This window comes from Guyanagaster necrorhizus, assembly GCF_019112545.1.
Source record: "Guyanagaster necrorhizus MCA 3950 unplaced genomic scaffold BT62scaffold_3, whole genome shotgun sequence".
Classification (NCBI taxonomy): domain Eukaryota; kingdom Fungi; phylum Basidiomycota; class Agaricomycetes; order Agaricales; family Physalacriaceae; genus Guyanagaster; species Guyanagaster necrorhizus.
The window spans coordinates 2,002,198-2,023,403 of NW_025064882.1; the positions used below are offsets into that span (position 1 = coordinate 2,002,198).

Sequence of the window (21,206 nt, forward strand, 5' to 3'; positions counted from 1 at the left end):
GCCCAGCACGACCTTCGGATTCTTCTCAAATGATTTTATTGAGGGGCGTGCAACTGTCCATGTCTCGGCTGTATGAAACTCGGGCAAGGCACCAGCTCTGAATCGTACTAAATAGTAAATTAAAATTAAATAAAACCTGGGTATCCAATTACCAAATTTATTCGTCGCTGACGGTCACGGTGATATCGGCTGGCTTGAAATCTCGTGCACTGTAAGTGCTAGCTGAATTATGCGTATATGGTGGTGTAGCATCCCTCTGATGGCTTTTCCCGAGACCTTACCGACGTATATCAGGCATCAGCACGTTTCCTGGAACAGTAAACATGTAATGAGAAATCACCATATACCCTTTTATCACAGCAGCCCTTAATATTTGTCATGATAGGGATCTCCAGTTCTGTATTCGGCTTTCAAAAAATTTCACTGATTCGTCTCTCAGCCCGGTTGCAAGTATCGTCGGTTGGTCGTCGTGGATAAACCTTCAACAATGCGACTTCCGTATATCTTTATTTGCACTGGTGATCTCGTACTCCTCACCTTCCCGGCCTCCTTCCTACGGAAGAGCAAACGAAATTGCGAGCTCGAAGTGTATTCGGACAATCAGCATGACCACACTTATCGAATCTATGCCATAAATCGAGGTGCTTATACGGTGTTGTGTATACCTTTTTCAATGATTAGGAGCCATCGGTTGCTTTCAAGTGTTCCTGGCACTGCTCATCAACTTAGAGTGGAATTTGATTCGGTCACGTGATATCGAACAAACACAGCAGGACTTGAGAACTTGAAAAAAAAAAAGAAACCAGCACTGCTGCTCAGTTCCCTTCAGCGATCGCAAGAAGCGCATTCTTCTTGCTTTGATCTTTATAGAATTTCGGCCAAAAATAACATTTAAGCCTCGTTCTCAATGTCAATGGGGCCTTCAGATTTCAATGACTGGTACATCCGTAAAGCGGTAAATATCATGTATGCTGAAAATATCGAGGGGGGAGCCACAAACAATTAGATCTAATCATTCTAACACACAGACATATGGTTTTATTTCAGCGAACGTTCAAACCCGATGATAGGCTCCGACGTCCTCTAACATGAATCCTGTCCAGGACTTATTCAACGCAAACGTTTGGTTGCGAATAGTATCGTATACAACGTACGGCGTAATGGTGTGTTGTGAGATCACCTGAATTATGATCCCGCTATCATAGTGACGAGCTATGAATAAAAATACCTTTCATCGATAAGTTGAGACCTACCACCGGCCAGATTGTCTATTCGTCTCTCTCCAAAAATCCAAGCCCACTGTTTCTAACCTTTCCAGTAAAATTTTCATACCACCTGGCGATCAGTCCCATCGGGACTGCGAGTTCAGGCGTCATAGCCCCTCCGCCGGTAAAGCCAGAGACATAGTTGAACAAGTTTTTCACAATCTTCTCTGCGAGAAGTGTAGGGTTAATGCTCAAGTCGTTTCCAGATTTCGTAAGGGCATAAGGTAGGGCGGCTAATTGCGACTCTATCGCATGAACGGGTTCAATGGACAAGCCGAGAATGGCGGCAACGTCTCCGCTGTCATTCATCGACAAATTCGGATCGAAAGCACGATATGTTGATGTCGAGGAGAAGGAACCCCGTAAACGAAATATCGCTGATGGCTTGTCGTTAGAGATCCTAGGCAGAAATTCAGTGAGCTATTCGACATGAATAACAGTGAACTCGCATTCCAAGGAGTTGGAATCCTTTTCCCGGCCAGTGGAAGTGGACGGCCGCACCATATCCTTCGGGAAATGGCACAGTGCCCAAGACAAACACACAAACGTGGTTGATTGTGCTGGCGTTGGGTAGTTCAAATAACGCGTGCGTATCGTCAATTTGTTGGAGATTTGTCTGCAGCAGACGGCCAGCAACGCAGCAGCCAAACATTTCTGCACGGAAAAGCGAGAGCGTTAATTGTCGTTGCGAAAGGAAGGGTAAAAACTCTCCCGAAGTTTGTAGAAAGTGTCTCGGCGCTGATGATCAGAAATAGCAACCCATCCGAACCGATGGAACCTGTGGCGTGCGAAATTGTCGTTTCCTTTCCCATCCCTTTACTGCCACTATGTCCGATTTTGACGACGAACTGCTCGAGCTCGTCGAGGCTGGTTCCGACAAGAAACAAAAGCGAAAGACCAAAACGAAGCCGTCAAAGAAACGAAAAGCCGAGTGAGCCTAGGAATCTGATCTCGCAGCATCCTCGTGTCAGAACCGGTTTTTCTCTACCCTTCATAGCCTTTCCGATTACGAAAATGATCCTGAAAGTGAAGAGGACGAAGAGGACCCCTATCCTTTGGAGGGGAAGTATGTGGATGCAGCCGACAAACATAGGTACGTCTTCCAATGGTGACACGACAGCGTAGGGTTGATGATATCTGTAACAGGCTCATGCAGATGTCCGAGATTGAGCGTGAAGAGATTATCACCGGACGATTAGAAGATAAGCAGCGCATGCTGGACAAGCGAGCGATTTCACGCATGGTGAAAGACCAGCGTTCCGGTGACATGGACGGCGTCGCAAGAGCGTCCAAAAGTTTGTCTGTCTCTTTGGCGTGTCTTTTTGCATCTTATAATACGTCAGGGCAACGCTCATCACGAGGTTTCACGAAGGAAAAGTCGCGCAAGCTGGATGAGCTTAAGGCCAAACGCAAAGCCAAGGGCGACAAGCAACACGTATGTCCTTCCTTTGTGTGTTCATATCATGAGTGCCTATCTTGCACAGAACGAAGGTTCTCCTTTTCACGATGGATCTTCGTCTGCCATGGATATGGGTACCTCAGATGAGGACGACGAGGACGGTCAGATCAACAAGTCGGATCAGGAACATGAACGAGAGCAACATCCGCCTGTCAAAGACGAGCCTATTACCATGGATGATCTGGAAAAGTGTCATCTTACACGGGATATGATAGCAAAATACTATCTGTCGCCGTGGTTTGAAGAATACGTTAAGAGTTGGGTGTTTAAATTCAGCCTTATCTTCCTTCCAGCTTAAATGTTGCAGATACCTGGGTCCGCTATCTCATCGGCTGTGAGGACGGCAAGAGCATCTATCGTATATGTCAAGTTATCAGTATGCCATATTTGTGTTCGCACGTCTTGTCCATTGATCCTCTCTTCCAGATCTCGGAGCTGATATAGTCAAACCATATATGGTTGAGAGCACTATGGTGAACCAGACTATCGAGCTCCAACATGGTATCTCGAAAAAACTGTGGCAAATGGACAAAGTCTCAAACTCTCCGTTCGAACCAGTCAGTGACAACTCAGTGACCTCATAACAGTCTCTCATCCAGAGAGAACAGAAAGAATTTCTTCGTCTCAAAAACACGTGCGAAACTGAACATGTCAAATTGCCCTCGAAGAAAGAGCTGGAGATCAAAGAAGCCCGCATGGTACAGCTGGTTACGCAACCAAAGACTGAGGTGACGATTTTATACTGTCAAGCGATGGGGTGCTGACACGATAATTTAGGCAGATGTTAGTGCCATCTTGGCTCGCAAGAGCCAAATAACGGCAGCCAAATCACAAAATTGGGTTACCCTGGAACGAGCCCGCTTGGTCCAACAACGTACGCTAGCTCAACGTCGTCTAGATTATCATGAAGTAGCAGAACTGGATGCGAAGTTGGCCGAGTTCATCGCCCAATATGGCGAAGATCTCAGCAGCCCTCAGAAAAATGGCCGACGTGCGGAGAATGACACATTGGCCAAACTCAGCGAGAAAAACCGCAGGGCTAACGCTGAGGCCGTCCGCAGGGCCGAAATTGCGGCGGCGGAACAAAGAAGGCGCGAGAGAAAGCGGGCCCTTGCTGGAAAGAGTGGAACTGCTACTCCAACTGATCCTAGTGCTAGGCTGAAAACCGTTCCACGGACGTTCAACTCTGCCACACCGGTGTCTAGGTTCGTATTTTTTTCCTGCATACCTTTGTTTTATATCTCTTCTGTACCCAGACCGGCGACTCCCAGCGGGCTTCAACCCGCACCCCTAACTCCGGAGAGAAAGCCTTCGCCCCTCGTTCCTTCGACAAACGGCAAAGCCAAGACGTTCGAAGCCTCGGTTATTGAAACGATGGAAGTGGACCTTGGCGATTTTTAGATCAGTAGAATTGCTTTCGTTGTTTTGCGTAATACGACAGCCTAATTGTCATGCATCGTACAACTTGTCGACATCATTGCATCAATTTAGACGACACGTGTTCTGCAGCGTGTAGTTTGTAGCTATATCGAATGTATGTCGTGTAGCTGCAATAAAACGGTTTTTGGTGGGGAGCATTCGCCTGCACACGAAATGGCGGAAGCAAAATGCAGGGAAAAGTTTTTGCCAAAAGCTTGAATAAGCAATGATGTCACCGAAATGGAGCGCACCCTTCTTGCATTTTGACTCTTACCATACCATGCTCTCCATTGCTCGAACTGCCTTGCGTCCTGCATTATCTCATCGCTCTCTTGGGGGAGCAGCCCGCTTAGCGTCTCTCCATACTGTTCCTGACCTGCCCTATGCATACAATGTAAGCAGTCCAGTGGTTTGCTCTCTAGATCGGCATCGACCAGGATTATTTAGGCTCTTGAGCCCTTCATCTCAGAGGAAATCATGAAACTTCATCACAAAAAGCACCACCAAGCGTATGTCAATGGCCTCAACGCTGCGGAGGAGGCGTATGCCAAGTCGACTTCGACCAAAGACCATATCGCCTTGCAGAGCGCGTTAAAGTTTAACGGCGGTGGTAAGAGCAAGGTTCTACCACGTTTTATATTTTCGCTGACTCCTCTACCACAGGGCACATCAACCATTCTTTGTTCTGGAAAAACCTTGCTCCAGCCAGCGAAGAGGGTGGAAAAATCGACAATGGGCCGCTCAAGACGCTTATTGAGCGCGACTTTGGCTCCGTCGAAGCTTTCAAGAAGGAGTTCAACGCCAAAACGGCTGCTATCCAAGGCAGCGGATGGGGCTGGCTGGTATGTAGCACGTTTTCTGTTCAAACAATCATGTCTCACGTAAACTGAATTTGAAGGGATACGATTCCAAGAGTGGCAAGTTGGATATTGTCACCACCGCCAATCAAGACCCTCTTATCAGTGAGTCTCTTTCTATTGTTGGCCATCACCGCAGCTCACCAATTATATCCAGCCCACACTCCCCTCATTGGCGTTGATATCTGGGAACACGTTCGTTTTCAATTACTTCTTTCGCGAGGCTTACTCATCTAGTACTCTAGGCTTTTTATCTCCAATACAAGAACGTAAAGCCTGATGTACGTGTATATTCTGGCCTCCTAGCGATGACGTTCACTTATATTCGTTCAGTATCTCAATGCTATTTGGAACGTCATCAACTTCAAAGAGGCCGAACAGCGACTCGCTGAGGTGGCTAAATAGATCATCTGTATATGTACTAACTTTCGGATAATGAATTGCAACTTACGCGAAGTAATTAGTCCGTATGCATGCATAAAACCATAGCGAATTAACCGGCCAGTGTCATACATCATTATCATGATCCACCGTTGATCTATTGTGTCTTTATGGCCTTTACGTCCACATATTCATCGATAGTATAGAGCTATCCTTGGTATGCAGAGCGACACAATCGGTTGATAATTTCATAGAGCAGAGAAAAACGACTTCCGCCAGGACGCGTCTTGCGAAAGTGCTTGAATTTGAGCCACATTCCGGGATTACGAATGATGCCGGGTTACGTCCAGGTTCCAAGAGGTACAAGATTGATACAGATGCCACCCGCTACTAGATCTGCAAACGCGTCAATACAAAATTAAGACTGCCCATCAAGGCCGTAATTATTTCCCAGTCGAGTCCCGAACATCATGTATTGAAATAATTGATGCAGAACTGCAAGCATAAGGGGTATTACAAAGAAGAGATATGAATACATGATGCATAGCGGACAGCGAACGAAATTAGGAAACATCCAAGACTCTAAGAGGCACTAACCTCCACTATCATTTTCATACGCCTCAGGATCGCTCCCATCTTCATGCTTTCGTTTCTTCGACTGTCCAGCCTCGTCCGGAAGTCTCTCGCTGGGTTTCCGGCGCTTTCGTTCCGTCTCACGAGCATTGAGGCGTACCCCGTAACGCTGAATATGCTAAGAAGGACCCAAAAATATAAATAAATGATAGACCTCTAAAGAAGTAGAGTGTATCTTTACCTTTGTCAGTTCGGTAGAAGGTGGTAAGCCAGGGAACTCCTTGGTAGAATAGACGCGAAAGACGCCGCCAAAACATTCCGCCTGTATAGTCAGATCGGATTGGCCATGCGCACGGGCGAAAAGATCGAAAACCCGGTAGCGGAGTAGGAATTGGCCTTCTTGTCGCACGGCCAAGTCCTGGAATAATCACACCGTGGCGCGTCAATGTGTCACATATGTCTGTAAAGAAGCATGATACTTACGGAAAACACGAACATGAGCTGGCGCTTTCCTTCCCAGTCTATGAGGTTAGGCTGGACAAACGTTGCGCCGACAAGTGAGGTCGTCATCTTGGAGCTTTCGAGGATTGGTATCCCGGTATGCCGCTCTCGATGCACGATGTCTGGGAAGAAATCTAAAGTTAGAGGACCGGCGATATCAAAGTAAGCAAATGAAAGGCTTACCTGTTAGCGGGTGTTCTGGTGGCGGAGGAATAACTGGAAATAAATCAACAGTGCACATTAGGCCGGCAGTCTGCACTTCCCTAACAAAAAATAATGAGACGAGGGCATACAGACGGATTCAAGAACAAATTATTGACCCGTAATCCTCTATCTCTTCCTCGCGTTGCCTATTCATTCCTGCGTCATGTACGGTGCTGATAGACATCGAGATGACAGGCGGAGGGTCGAGAGGACGACGGTCAACGTTAGCATATCTGCTCAAGTTTTTGCGTAAGACAAGCGTAAAAAAATAAGATAAGCTACGACAAGACGTACTTGCGACCAAGAACTGCTTTTTGAAGTTCCTTGACGCGAGTGCGCATTGTAAGCCCACGATACTGGCCTGAAGAATAAGGAATGGGCTGGTCAATAAGACCGGTTCCGCGTGGAAGACTGCTCATATTGAACGACACCTAGTTGGGGGCCTTTTAGCAACTGCAACACGGAGAGCACGTTTTTAACCCCCCGCCCCCCCAATTCAAAGGTCGCGAATGGCGATCGGATTTCCTGGTACGCAATGTGGGGGTAAGGGAAGAGCTGAGTTCCAGGGAAAGGGCGCCGGCTTTTATGGAAGCAGATTCTTTCCCGATATAGCTCGCTGGATGCCACGTCCACCACGTTCTTGGAACACGGATGCTTTTCAACCTTTATATCGGGCAGTCCCAGTATTTTGGCTCACTCTGCGGTACATCAGCGAGTTGGATGGATCTTGGCTCCGCGACGATGCCTCACTGTTTTCATATCGATAAAAATTAAGTACTGCTTACAAGATTTCTCAGGCGATCTACAACGGATAACTTTATAATTAGCGAAGCAGAAGGGATGAAGCCTGTTGCGGACGCCCTCTTTTGAACCTCACAATGACCGCGACTGGATAATATGATAGATCCCAATTACAATCTTAAAGGTGAATATATTTCGACATTAGTCAGTAATAGATTGAAGCAAATGGTCCGTAATGTGAAAGGACACTTATCATTTGCAGATGCGTTCTGAGTATCGGTTTCTTTAGCATAAACATTTCAGCCAGACGTCCAGCGCATGTATTTTATGTCATCGATGACTCATTCAGAACCAGGCGGAAGCAGCCGTGAAGTTTTTCATTGTACTACTACAGCCCCCATCCCCAATTCCTAACCTCGCAAGCGCCAATTCGGATAAGATCCTAATCGCGGCAAGACTGAACAATCTACGTGTCCTCCCGCCTCATCTGGCTCCGACACGAACACTTAAACTGTCCAGTGGACGTCGTGCGTGATGGGCTGTCATGGTGATGGAAAAACGAGGGAAGGGAATCGATGAACGGAGGAACGAGATCTGGGGAGCGCGAATGGGCATACCCGGAGCTGATGACAGCCCCGCGGACGACATGGTTGGTTTAAAAAGAGGATACAAGGCTTAGCAGACAGAGGCATGGCTCAAGGGGCCTCGAAAATTTTGTCGAAAGTACATTTATTTATTAAGTCCTTGACTGCAAGGGCCGTGAGAATAACATACCAAGTAAGGCTAAACAGACGGAATTGGTAATCACACCGCCACCCAGTGTTCATTTACTGACTGAGCAGATTTTGCTCCAGGCAGGATCAAATCATCATGCCACCTCCTACCACCACGAGGCGATGATGGTGAACCTTTTACATAGTAAGTAATTTTATTTTTGCTGTACTACTCCTTTTTAAGCTGTAGGACTTCATTAAACCTGTGAATACCTTTCATAAAGCCAGTGTTGTTATGGTTGGATCAGGGTCACATGGGTCAGACTGAACCCAGATCGGTGGGGTCCAATGGATAGAACACTATGATATGGTAATAAATGATGTTATTCTATTACTATTGGATCATCTGAGCCTCCAGGAGCTTGCTGGAATGCATCTGAAGCATTCTTCTGATCCAAATGAGTCAGCATCTCATAGAACATCATCTACTCATAGTATTTAGAGGTTCTCTGTGGCTAAAACTCATGCCAACCTGTATGAACTGATCAATTGAATATCTCATAAAGAGAGATGAGTGATTTTCATGAAAAGAAGAGCCAAACCTGCCATATAAATAACAATGAGCACTGATAAGCCTCTAAGCTCTGTGCACTCTGAAATTATGGGCCTGAATAATAATTTTTGACTTCAGCCCTTAAGCAGGCTTTCAGTAAACCAATCATTGCAAGTTAAATGCATGTACTTTCATCATAAACTATTCACAGCATATAAACTTTCTCCTCAATAGCTATGCATCATAGGTGTCACAATTTTATCTCTAAATCATGATCTGCTGATGCTTAGTAAGCAGATGCTTACCAATCCCAACCTCAGGCCAATCTTACAAAGGATGACAAAGATATGATGACACTATAACTATGCCTTATTCATTGATGCACAATAGATAGCAGAGAACAATGTGACAACTATCACTGTTCCACATCTTTGTCACAATAAAAACTGCAGCATATGGAAAAGTCATCATAGCAATAGTACAGCAGAGTGACAATAACAAGTAAGCACAAGAGCACAGTCATTGTTACCTCAAACAATGAGTAGAAGACATAGAAAGCAGACAATAGTTGCCTGTAGGACATAGGATTCTTTAAATAGTATTTAAGGCATTAATACACTGTTATGCATATGCTGCTGGCTCCTGCATGATCATAACCAACTACAAATTCAATCACCAAGCTCCACTGGATTCTGTACACTTCCTCTTACCTATTAATTTTATTTTACTATTACTATTTTACATCTGTATTTTACATCATAGTATTTAGACTCTGACTCAGAATTAACTACTATTAGTATATAAACTATATACAATCACTATAACTACTCAGTTTGAATATCAACTTGGATAGCCATCTATACTTTATACTCACTTCAGCTTCTCTTTACTTCATCTATCAGATTCTACTCTGAAAGATATTTCTCTTTACTTCTCTGATAAAACTCTGTTCAGTCAGGCCAAATCCTTAGACCTCAACTCAAGAGTGACATTGCCAATAGCTTTATTGATGCCCATGCACTCTGCCAGTCTCTATGTGTACACTCAAGCCTAATTGATTAGCATGTTCTTAACAGTATATTTAAACTTAAACCCTTGAGTTGAAAAATAAATTTTTATTATATCCATCACATTCACTCAATCCATAGAAGCTGACTCCAAACAAACTCAACTCAGCTATTCTAACATGTTCTCTATAGAAGACATTCTGGCCTCCACCTCAAAAAAACAGCCAGAGCTCTTCAGATCAGCCTTCAGTGGAGGACAACTCTTCTATAGGAAAACTTACACTCACTCTAGCTTCACTGCTCACTGACTAAATTATGATGATTCTCCTAACCTTTTTAAAGACACCAGTGTCTCAACCAACAGAGTCTGATGGGCCTGCATGATGTACAGCATCTAAAGTGATCCTCTAATAGATCTCTTATTCTTGGACAACATGTATAGGAACTTAGACAGCCTAGACTCAGAGGGCAGAGGTGAAGACACTCCTACTCATACTCCTATCTGACAGGAACCAGATGATAACCCACCAAACCCTTTTCTAGGAGGGTCAGATGGATCAGGAGGACCAGGAGGTCTCAATAGCCTTGGTGGCTCTGACAGCTCCATAGAAAGCAACAACCTAAACTAGCAGAATATGTTTCTAGAATTTATAAACCTGTTATAAGAAGTCTCAGCTTCCCTCAATAACCCAAAGCCAGCTATTATCTGCACTAAAGTCAAGGAACCAGAACTCTTTGATGGCTCTGACTCTCATAAACTGAAGGCCTTTATTGTCTCTCTTCAATTGAACTTTAATGACAGACCTATCATATTCACAATAGACACTAGCAAGATCAACTATGTTATGATTTTTCCACTTTTATTCTCATCATTTGCAGGATTAACCTCTATTTATGCTTGGTCAGGGCATCTATACTAGTGCCTAAGACTATGGAACAAGCTTGATCAGCATAATCAGTTATTGTCTCTTGACTTATAGCAACACCCTGACAATAGTACAACAAACCTTTTATAGGTAATATTGACTCACCAGGACAACAAGTACTATAGTGCAGACACTTACAATTAGTAGTAGTATATTTAGCAACAGACCTAGTGGTATATAAGTAGTATAAATAGTGCCATATATCTCCAGTCTCAAACTATCCTTTATTATATCCACTTACTCAAGTCTACTTGCATAGACCTTGAGATATAATATTCACATACATCACATAACTAGACTTAGATGTGATTGTATAAATGCAATACAGCACCTATTTACTATGTGATATTAAACATATATCACTTGGCCCTAACAATTAGTTTGAGACTTCTGCTTTCCTTTTTTTACACTCATCATGAGCAAAGAAGACTAAATGCCTGCTATCAACATTATTACTACCAATCTCACTAATGAATTCTTTAAGCTTCTAGCTTCAATCATAGAAGCACTTTTAAGCTTATTAGCTATCATTACACTCTGCTATAGACATCAATTGATCACAGCTTAGATAGTCAAGTACTGCTAATTCTTCTAACACATTCAACAGATTTTGTGAAATGTCACTTCTAACCTCCCCTTCTAAGATATCTCTCCCTCTGTCTGAGCCTTCTTCCAGCCCATGCCTGAAACCATATCCAAAGCCAGGTCTAGTAGCACAAATGAAAGAAGTGCTCAAGAAGAAGAACTCCAACCAGTTGGACCCTCTAGAGCAGTTAGCTGAGATGATAAACATCATAGCATCATAGAATTCTGAAACCCATGAAATGTCCAGACATATGTCTCATAGGTCCTACCTCCCATCTCTAATCATGAAGACAAAGACCTCTCCAGTGACTTCTTTGAGGAGTCACCATCCCTCAACCCTTCCACTGCTCTCTATGAGTCTGGCATTAGAGACTGTGCTAAGGACTCTATTGAGAATGCTTGAAGAACTATAGTGGATGGACACTCCAAATATGTCACCCCTTATAAAAGCTCTTCTCCCTCAACTCTCAGTCCTATTCTATCAACCCCAAACACTCTCTATGATATTGGAAGAGAGTATAAAGAAATAGAGTATGATCCTGACAGCAATGCTATCTATGGCTGACTGAATCAGCTTGAGTAAGAACAACAGGCTGAAGAGCTCTATGAGCAGTGACTGACCAAGCAACAGAAAGAGCACAAGCATTTCTGATATGCAGCTCAGTATAGGCAGTGGGAGCAGGAGCAGCAGGCTGCAGAGTGGGGCTTAGCTCTATCCAACCACTATAGTCTCTACACAGAGACTGATGATGAAGACAGTGGACTCTGAGAGTGGGATCCAGACAATGAGGATAACCCATGATCTGCTGATCACTGGTCCAACTTGCAAGTCCTCACAGCAGATGAGGCTCATCAGATCAATGATGATGATGACTATGAGCTCCTCCCACTGATCTATGAGGAGAGTATTGCTATCAGCAGCAATGATACTCTTCTCTCAGATGTCAGTTTCATACTCACCAGGTATGAAATCCAAGTACCCTCAGAGGCCAGGGTCACTGAATGGACTCTCTGATGATTCCTTCATGGATATATTGCCATCCTGTTAAGCCCAAATTCCATGTGACTAATAACATATAATAAACTGATAGAATCTTAGACTTTGGGTTATACTGTCAGAGTTCACTGATGCATTGTTGGCATTGTGTGATCAAGATAGTTACAAGTCACTTGAGATAAGATGGTGGAGAATAAACTTTAGCTCGAAGCTGGAGTATTATAATGAGAGCTATGCTATTTAAATACTTGAATACTTATCATTCTAAGAATATAACTATCTAATTGTCTTTGCTGGTGCTGTGTAGCATTTTATCCAGTGTTGCTAAGATACCTATAAAAAGTATTATTTTGCTGTTGAGCTGTTACTGCTGTTACTGCTGCACAAAGATAAGAGAGGCTTCTCTGTTATTGTGCTGTTGCATGACTTCACAGCAGTGACTAGAATCAGGGTGGTGCTGCTGACTAAGCATTCTCATGATCCTAAGTGTCAGATCTAGACACTCTGACTAAGCAGAAATAGGGGTCAATCCTGAATAAATCAAAGAAAAAAGAAAAGAGTATAGAAAAAATCATAATATTACTCCCTCCTTAAGACTATTGTTCTGATGGCTAATTTAGAGATAAGTTCTCTGGTCCATTTGCAGTATCCACAGTTCTTTCTAGTGTGCAGTGGGGATTTATCAGAGTATTCTCCCATCTATGTGCACCTTGCACATAGAGTGGCGATAGGCACTGTAAGTTTGCAGTATACCTGGCACTACCATCCATTTGTGGCTTGCTAGTCAGAAAATATTCTGGACATTGCTCTTTGGTATATGTTCCATTTACTGTTTCAGTAGGCTCCAATGTTAAACATATCCTCTGTTGTTGGTGTTTATTGGTCTTGAAATTTAGGTCAACATATTTGCCTATGTTGATTCTGTTGTTTTGCTGTTCATAGTCATGTATGGTCTCTTCTGCATCCATATATTTCTTGTTGACCCATTGATTTGATTTGGGTCTATAACCCTTCTAGCTGACTAGATAGTCAATAGTTGTTTTCATGCCTCTATCTCATGCTTTAACTCTTTGTGTTTTGTGGTTTAGCACTTCATCGATTTTATAGTATTCCTTATCATTGATGAGTTCTGGTGGTGGGGGCAGTGGTCGCTCTTAGTTTGGAAAGGCTAGTGTGATGTATAGTGTTAATAATGTTTTGTTAAAAATATTATGTATTTTCTAAGTTGCTGGAAGTTGCAACTTGTAAGCAGAGATGCTGACTCTAGCAACAACTTTGAAGGGGTCTGTTTGTTTGTCTGCCAACTTCTGTTTTGGGTATAAGAGATGAAGATTCATAGTATCCAGTCATACTTTGTTGTTGATTAAATATTTATGGGCCAGTCAATGATGCTTATCACATTGCTTCTTTATAGTGGTGGCAGTCTTTTCAAGAGCTATCTTTATTTCTTCATAGATTTTTACCATTGTAGTGGTAAAATCCATTAATGCTGGTGTTGTTGTGTGAATCTGTTTGCTTTGTGCAACTGGTGGATTTCATCTATAGTTGACAAAGAAGGAGGTTTTGCCTGTTGCTGAATGAATTTTATTATTGTATTGAAAGACAGCTAATGCTAGCCACTTGGTCCAATTGTCTTGTCGATAGTTGATGAAAAGACATAGGTACTTTTCAATTTCTTGATTCACCTGTTCTGTTTGGCTGTCAGTCTGAAAATAATATACCATTGAGGCATTCTGTTTGATGCTGAGAAGTCAGTACAAATCATCTAAAAATTTAGAGACAAATTATGGGCCTCTGTCTGAGATGATGACTTGAGACATGCCATACTTCGCATATATCTCATTTTATAGGATTTTTGCCTATCCTTCTGATGTTAATTCCATTAAGCAGGTGATTGGAATGATCACTTTTGAAAAGCAATCAACAATGACAATGATGACATTGTAACTATCATTTTCTGGGAGTCCTGTTATCATATCTACTGAGATGTGAGTCCATAGTGATGATGGTATCTTGTTCAGATGAAGAGGTGCTGCTTTGAATTGTGTTGAAGTCTTGCCTCATTGGCAAACCTTACAAGCCTTAATATATTAGGTGATATCATGGTCTATTTTAGACCACCAATACTCCTGTAAGACTAGTTCCTTTGTTTTAGTGATGCCAGAATGTCTGGCAGTCACATGATCATAACATATAGCAATAATATCACTATGAAGCCTTTGATCTCTTGGAATATAGATCCATTCCTCATAGCAGATCAATCCTCCTTTTTTCTTCAGCCTCCACTTGTGATTGAGTGAAGGAGCAATTCTTTGATCTCACTTATAGGAATCCCTAGTGGCACTTTTGATGCATTTGTGCATCTTCTCTTCTGTGGGCATGATCATGGCATGGAAGTGTTCTAGTCATAATAATACAACCTCCTTATTGTCATCTCCTCTCTAGTCATGGTCTGCTCTGTGACTAAGGAGATTAGCCTTCTTGTTGGCTGCACCAGCTTTGTAATGCAGTATATATTTGTATTCAGATAGTTTTGTGACCTATTGAGCTTATTGGCAATTGAGTTTTTATGAGAGTCAGAAGTATTGGAGATTCTGGTGATCTGTCCAGATCTCAAAGGTCTGGACTGCTCCAATGAGATAATGTTGCCATTCAGCCAAGGCAAGCATTATAGTGAGGAGTTCTTTGTCATATATCTTGTAGTTGTGCTTAGTAATAGTAAGCACTTTTGACATAAAGGTGACTGGTCACCATTTGCCATCCTGTTCTTATGAAAGTACTGCCCCAATAGTGCCTTCACTGGAGTCAGCTTCCACTCTGAATTTTCCATCCTGATTGGATATGGCTAGGATGACATCTTCAGCTAATTGGCATTTGAGATTGTCAAATGCCATCTGTTGGAAAATTCTCCAGGTCCATAGAGAATTCCCAGTCAATTGCATCATGGGTCAGACTATTTTGCTGTAGTCCCAGATAAACTATTGGTAGAAGTTGGTGAATCCAAGGAATGATTGCAGTTTCTTCTTCTTAGTCAGTTTTGGCCACTCAGTTACTTCTGCCACCTTGACAGGGTCCATCTTAATGCTTCCTTCACTGATAATGACTCTAAAGTATTCTGTTTCTAATACCTTGAACTCACACTTCTTAGCCTTGAGGAAGAGTTAATGCTTCCTTATTAAGGCTAGTACCTAGCATACTAGCTGTTGATGCTCCTCCTTAGTCTTGGACATAATTAAAATATTGTCCAAGTAGATTGTGACCTTTCCAGTGGCAATGAGATCTTTGAAGATGTCATTCATCATCCACTGGAATGTTGCTGGCAAATTTGTGAGTCCAAAGAATATGACTATTAGTTCAAATAATCCTTGGTTAGTTTGAAAAGCAGCCTTCCATTTGTTGCCTTCTTTGATGCACACATTATTGTATCCCTACTGAACATCCAGTTTGGTGTAGTACTTGGCATCTCAGAGTTTGTTCATCAATTCTGAAATTAACAGAAATGAGTAACAATTTTTGATCATCATTTCATTGAGCTTCCAATAATCCTATACTGGTTGGAGTTTGCCATCCTTCTTTTTGACAAAGAAGAAGGGAGACACCATTGGTGACTTTGATAGCTGAATCCTTTTACTGGATAAGTTCTCTTTGAGGAATTTATTCAACTCCTGTTGTTCATTGCCACTAAGTGGATAGATCTTGCAATCCAGGTTGGTGTTGGCATTGGAAATTAGTTTGATGGCATAGTTCTAAGACTTTAGATTGGGTAATTCATCGAAACTTTCCTTTTCGAATAAGTCCTAGTAGTCCTGTGCCTACTCAAGTACTATTTCTTCAAATATCTTATCCTTCTTTCCTGCATTGGCCTTCACAGCTAGATTATTAGCATGGTGAATGGCTTGAATGCGAATAGCCCATTGTAGATTGATAGTGAGAATCATCTCACCATCCTCCATTTCTTTGTCCCACTGGTCCTTAGAGTCTTCATCCAGTAGTTTAAATGGAATCTTCTGACAATGACATTGCACAAAAATGATACAGCCAGTCTTCCAGTTGGTTAGCAGATTATGCTGAATCAGCCAATCATGACCAAGAAACATCTCCTTGGTTCCTAAGTCAGTTACTGCCAAGTTGATGCATTCTGAATGATCCCCAATAGTGAGCCGTAGCTCTATATATTCGGTAATTGAACCAGCTTGATTCTTTGTTCTATCTGCATTATAGATGGAAATTGGGGCTGCAGTGGCCTGAGTAGAGAGTTTGTGCTTGGTGATAAAAGCATGGTTGATTGAGCTCTCTGTGCAGCCACTGTCAATCAAGGCTGTGATTGCATAGGTAGATCAAGATGTTAATGTCTTGATCTGGGCCTTAGTTATCAAGTCTTGTCCTCCAGTTTTAGATCATTGAATGAATTTTTGCAGTCCATATAACTCATTGAGCCATTCCAAGGCTTGATTTCATTTGGCTGTTGGCATTCTAGTGATCATGTCATCAATCACCTCCTTGATTTGGGTCTTGTGTATTCAATTCTTGAGGATGGTCTTTGCTACTGCTTCATTCTTCACATCTTTGATAGCTTGCCAAGTCTATTTGGTATTGAATAGTTTTAGCCAGCCAATGAGGCCCTCTGCTTTTGTTTGGCCCATAGACAGTTGAGTCTGTTTCAATTTATTAGTTTGACAAGTTTTGGGTGATGACTCATCTTTTTGGGAGCTCTCTGTCTCTGTTCAGCCATATGTCAGCAGTTAAGTTCTTGGTTTTGATTCCTGAGGTGATTTCAATAGATGAATGGTACTGTCAGGTATATTTGAATGTATGCATAATTTAGACATAGGGAATAGTATTACTACAGAAATAAAGTCAGTCCATTCAATGGCTGAGGATAACAGTTCACTCTTTGAAAATTTAGCTGAGGCAGTGGAATCATTCACTGCTTGGCCTAGTCTTTTACCTTCTTAGGCTTATTGTTCTATCCAAGGTCTTTATCTTTCTTCATCAGCTCAGTGATCTGCACTTGTATGTCTTCTCAGGTGCATTTATTCTTCTTCTGAAGACAGTTTCATACCATGTGGCTCTTCTAACCACAATTGAAACATTTTCCCCCCTTCTTGAGGTGATCTATGTCCATTGGTTGATCCATTCCAGTATATATTATGCCCATACCAGTTTTCTTCTCACTGAATGAGGAAGTTAGAGCCAAGCCACTAGGTTTAGTGGATGTGGTCATGTTGGAGATGGAGGATTTCATACCCTGTCTCTGATGTTTCTGTCCACTCTATGATAGGGTGGAGGACTCTGCCTTCTGTTGCTGCCACTCTTGATACATCATAATGATCCATGCCTTCCATTCATCATATCTGACTGGAATATCATAGCCAATATTAGAGATGATCTTGAGATAAGCAGCCAGGGCCCCCATTTTCATGTATTTGACCATCCTGCCAGTATCAGCTGTGTCATCCTGGACTCCTGCCAGCTTACTGAGTCATTTCAATTCATTAAAGTAGTCAATAGCTGGTTTATCTCCTATCTTAAAATCCTTCATCTTCTGTTTGTGGACTTTTTATACTGCAGAATCAGTGAACTTGTTGTTGATCATCTGTTTGAAGACCAGCCATGAAGGGTATCAATGATGGGACCTAGTGGTAGACTAAAACATGGGAGAAATAAGAACCCATCATGTTTTGGTCTTATCCACCATGTGGGTCACTGCAAATATTACTTTGTATATGTTGGTGAGAAAGTATGAGGTGAATACTTGGAAATACTGATCACAGTTGATTAGAAAATGATCAATATCATCAGATGCTCCTTAGAAGAGATAGGGTTCAGATGCAAGAATTAGTTTGACCTGAAGAATTTGAGTGCCTATATTGAGAGCAGGCATGGGGTTTAGGAGCCTGCCAGGGGACAGTCCTGCCCAGCCACTCAGGAGTTCTAAGAATGAGTGAAGAGAGCTATCATTGGCAATAGGGCTTCCTGGTGGTGGTGCTTCCTTTCACATGATCTGCCTATTTTTGATGATTCAGTCTTGAGCGATTGCCATAAGATCATCTTTTGTGAAAATGGGTTCCTCAGGTAATTTTTCCCTACTGCTCTCAGCTTTGTCTGGTAGCAGTTATCCATCAAATGGTTTCCAAACTGGTAGCTGCCACAGGTTTAGGTAGTGGCTGCTCAGTGGGGGTCAGCTCCTGGCAAGCCAAGATGCTGTGCTTCAGATGGCCAAGGTGGTAAACAAATATCTTGATGACATTGTTCAGATTGAGGGTGTTATATTAGCTGGCTTACTCAGCATAACACTCAGTGTCCAAGGTCTTAGCATGATGCCATACTTAGGCCTGTATGGCAGTAATGCTTGCATTTGATGTCCTAAATATCTTTTATTATAAATAAAAATAGCCTGCTCAGTGGCTGCATATTGCAAAATCTCCACACACTTGATATGATTGGCAGCGATGTACCTTTATCCTATGGGTGACACCAACTAAGTGTCATCCATTCATAATTTAGTGGTACTATCCTGGTATATCTCTATAAAATCCTTCTGGTGTGCCTCCCTTGCTAATTTCTTCTGCTTCTCCTCATGTGTTTGTATGTTCCATGAGCTGACTCAGTCAGTTAGAGGATCCTTGGCTTTCTCATTATGATCCTCCTCCCCCTCATTATCTGCATCTCTGCTAGTGGTCTCACTGTCTGCATCCCTCTTGAGGAGGAAACTGTTGCATAGGTCATAGACCTCTGGAATGGCCATGCTGGGGCTGCATGCTGGATCTGATGTCATTGGATCTGAGTTGAGGAGTAGGCTGCTGCTCAGGCTGCCTCTGTTGCTTCTTGGCTTCTGCTCACACTGCTGCTGCCACTATTGCTCTGTAATACTGATGGAAGTTTCTGTAAAACTGTGAGTTGAGAAAAAGAGTGGCAAAGTTTCCATCGAGGAACCTCTGAATGTCACCTGTAGCATCAATGCTCTCATCATCTCTCCCAACAATTCCTTGGTCTGTTGATATTTCATCTCTTCAAATGGAAATATCATCAGTTTTTGCAATAGTATCAGTCCTATAAGATAGTGGATAGTCATTATCAAGATTGAGTGATGCTCTCTGGTGAACCTCATCTGTGTGGATGACTCCTTTGGTGGGTCCTGTCCAAGGATCAAGCTCAGCAGTAGGAGTGGTAGATTTCTGGAATGGAGAGTTAGATATACTGTTGGTGGTTCCAATGAGTGTACTGGTCCTACTGTCCTCAGTGTTCCTTCTTCACTCTTCTGCTGCTCATGCTCAGAGATACTGCTCAAAGAGGGCATTCTCCCTTGTGATCTCATTGTCAATTCATGCCTGCTCCTGGAGGTACTCAGAAACATTACTGAGACATCAAACTTGCTCCTCTCAGGAGAGGACCAGGTTAATGGGACTGGCTTGTTGTGCTGTTCTTGGTATCTCTCATATGCTTTCTGTTCAGTCAGTATCACTGCTAACTGCATAGTGCTCCAACTAGTCAGCTTCTCTAGTAGTGGCTTGCCAATACTGGCACTCATTGCTGTCATCATTAAAATAGAGGTCATTATTGACCTCTGCTCTATAGTCAGTGCTTCTGCTTTGTACTGATGTAGTGTGTTAGGATCTAAAGCCCTTGGTATTTTTGGTTCCTTGAGCCACCTATGTGGTATCAAAGGAGTCTCTAGCATAATGGCCAATGTCTCCTCCAGGAATGGAGGTTGCTGTCCTTATTGCTGTGATACTGTGCTTGAGAGATGAGATAGAGGTGTCAAGTCTGAGTCATTGAAACCCTGTAGCCCAAGGGTTTCCAGCATCTCAGATGACTGCTGATGGGGGTTGTGAAGGGTATGTGTGATATATGTGCTGCTGCTGCTGCTCCTCTTTCCTAGAATGCTCTTCAGCTGAGCTTCCAGAGATAGCTTCAGATGTGGCTTCTTCCTCAGGTCAGAAGGACTGTTGGATTGTTGAGAGTTGGGCAGAGGCAGGGATGTCATGGAGAGGGAGGTCTGGCATGACATTGTGGAGAATGGTTTGGATACATTAAAATTCCTGATAATAATGGATAGCCTAAGCAGTGATTGATTGGCATCTATGACACAGCTATATGATCACCAATAAACCAATCAAGGTTTCTATGATAGAAGCCAAGAGTTCAAAGAACTCATGAGTGAAGTTTGGGTCAGAGAGATTAAGTGCAGAGGGCATTCAGTTTCTCAGCATAATTGGGCTTGAGAAAGAGAAGCTAAAAGCTTCAAGCTAATTATTAAGCTCAAATTCCATGTGACTAATAACATATGATAAACTGACAGAACCTTGCACTTTGGATTATACTATCAGAGTTCACTGATGTGTTGTTAGCATTGTATGATCAAGGTGGTTACAAGTCACTCGAAACAAGATGGTGGAGAATAAACTTTAGCTCGAAGCTGAAGTATTATAGTGAGAGCTATGCTACTTAAATACTTGAATACTTATCATTCTAAGAATGTAACTACCTAATTATCTTTGCTGGTGCTGTATAGCATTTTGTCCAGTGTTGCTAAGATATCTACAAAAAGTATTATTTTGCTGTTGAGCTGTTACTACTGTTACTGCTGCATAAAAATAAGAGAGACTTCTCTGTCATTGTGCTGTTGTATGACTTCACAGCAGTGACCAGAATCAGGATGGTGCTGCTGACTAAGCATTCTCACAATCCCAAGCACCAGGTCTAGGCACTCTGACTAAGCAGAAATAGGGGTCAATTCTGAATAAATCAAAGAAAAAAGAAAGGAATATAGGAAAAATTGTAACACATCCTCTTCCTCAATGATGACTTTTACTCAGACTTTCACCAATATAGCCAAGCAGTAGAGGAGAGCAGAATGCAAACAGGAAACTATAGAGTCAGGACTTTCTGATCTCAGTGGCAGCCTGCTCCTGAAACCTTCAGAGGAATCAGTACTGGAACTGATGGAGAGTTCTCTAGCAACTCTCAAGGCTTCTGAGCTACTCAGTTATGACCTGCCTGCTGATTACCTTAAGGAGAGTAA

General features: G+C 42.6%; 5 protein-coding genes across 5 annotated transcripts; 2 read left to right on the forward strand and 3 right to left on the reverse strand.

Moving 5' to 3' along the window:
• Positions 1–1,268: 1,268 nt before the first annotated feature.
• BT62DRAFT_984621 (DUF775-domain-containing protein) lies at positions 1,269–1,917 on the reverse strand (the record flags this gene model as incomplete). Its single annotated transcript, XM_043189874.1, has 2 exons — positions 1,269–1,685; positions 1,711–1,917. The coding sequence occupies 2 exons, from the start codon at positions 1,915–1,917 to the stop codon at positions 1,269–1,271; spliced, it is 624 nt and encodes a 207-aa protein (XP_043045045.1).
• Positions 1,918–2,055: 138 nt separating this feature from the next.
• On the forward strand, positions 2,056–4,299 carry BT62DRAFT_927257 (plus-3-domain-containing protein). Its single transcript, XM_043185213.1, has 10 exons — positions 2,056–2,196; positions 2,263–2,358; positions 2,412–2,560; positions 2,609–2,700; positions 2,750–2,981; positions 3,032–3,100; positions 3,151–3,281; positions 3,333–3,452; positions 3,502–3,929; positions 3,981–4,299. The coding sequence occupies exons 1-10, from the start codon at positions 2,093–2,095 to the stop codon at positions 4,123–4,125; spliced, it is 1,566 nt and encodes a 521-aa protein (XP_043045046.1). The 5' UTR covers positions 2,056–2,092; the 3' UTR covers positions 4,126–4,299.
• Positions 4,300–4,423: 124 nt separating this feature from the next.
• BT62DRAFT_978286 (manganese and iron superoxide dismutase) lies at positions 4,424–5,405 on the forward strand (the record flags this gene model as incomplete). The annotated part of the gene is made up of 7 exons (XM_043189339.1): positions 4,424–4,537; positions 4,591–4,753; positions 4,807–4,985; positions 5,042–5,105; positions 5,158–5,195; positions 5,246–5,281; positions 5,334–5,405. 7 exons carry the CDS (start codon positions 4,424–4,426, stop codon positions 5,403–5,405), a joined length of 666 nt encoding a protein of 221 aa, XP_043045047.1.
• A 124-nt stretch (positions 5,406–5,529) lies between these two features.
• BT62DRAFT_927258 (uncharacterized protein) lies at positions 5,530–7,200 on the reverse strand. Its single transcript, XM_043185214.1, has 7 exons — positions 6,954–7,200; positions 6,776–6,892; positions 6,639–6,718; positions 6,438–6,577; positions 6,196–6,372; positions 5,979–6,132; positions 5,530–5,777 (listed from the first exon to the last, which is right to left on the reverse strand). Exons 1-7 carry the CDS (start codon positions 7,076–7,078, stop codon positions 5,722–5,724), a joined length of 849 nt encoding a protein of 282 aa, XP_043045048.1. The 5' UTR covers positions 7,079–7,200; the 3' UTR covers positions 5,530–5,721.
• A 3,361-nt stretch (positions 7,201–10,561) lies between these two features.
• BT62DRAFT_916528 (uncharacterized protein) lies at positions 10,562–11,830 on the reverse strand (the record flags this gene model as incomplete). Its single annotated transcript, XM_043183998.1, is given in 6 exon segments — positions 10,562–10,660; positions 10,705–10,718; positions 10,738–10,766; positions 10,841–10,860; positions 11,231–11,376; positions 11,680–11,830. 6 exon segments carry the CDS (start codon positions 11,828–11,830, stop codon positions 10,562–10,564), a joined length of 459 nt encoding a protein of 152 aa, XP_043045049.1.
• Positions 11,831–21,206: the final 9,376 nt, after the last annotated feature.

Excerpts from the sequence above, each read along its gene's own strand:
- BT62DRAFT_927257 (XM_043185213.1), top strand. The coding sequence starts at position 2,093 with ATGTCCGATTTTGACGACGAACTGCTCGAGCTCGTCGAGGCTGGTTCC. Across the intron at positions 2,701-2,749 it reads CCAAGGGCGACAAGCAACAC|AACGAAGGTTCTCCTTTTCA; the intron begins GTATGTCCTTCC and ends TATCTTGCACAG. Across the intron at positions 2,982-3,031 it reads GTTTGAAGAATACGTTAAGA|ATACCTGGGTCCGCTATCTC; the intron begins GTTGGGTGTTTA and ends TAAATGTTGCAG.
- BT62DRAFT_927258 (XM_043185214.1), bottom strand. The coding sequence starts at position 7,078 with ATGAGCAGTCTTCCACGCGGAACCGGTCTTATTGACCAGCCCATTCCT. Across the intron at positions 6,893-6,953 it reads AAAGCAGTTCTTGGTCGCAA|ATATGCTAACGTTGACCGTC; the intron begins GTACGTCTTGTC and ends AAACTTGAGCAG. Across the intron at positions 6,373-6,437 it reads AGCTCATGTTCGTGTTTTCC|GACTTGGCCGTGCGACAAGA; the intron begins GTAAGTATCATG and ends TGATTATTCCAG.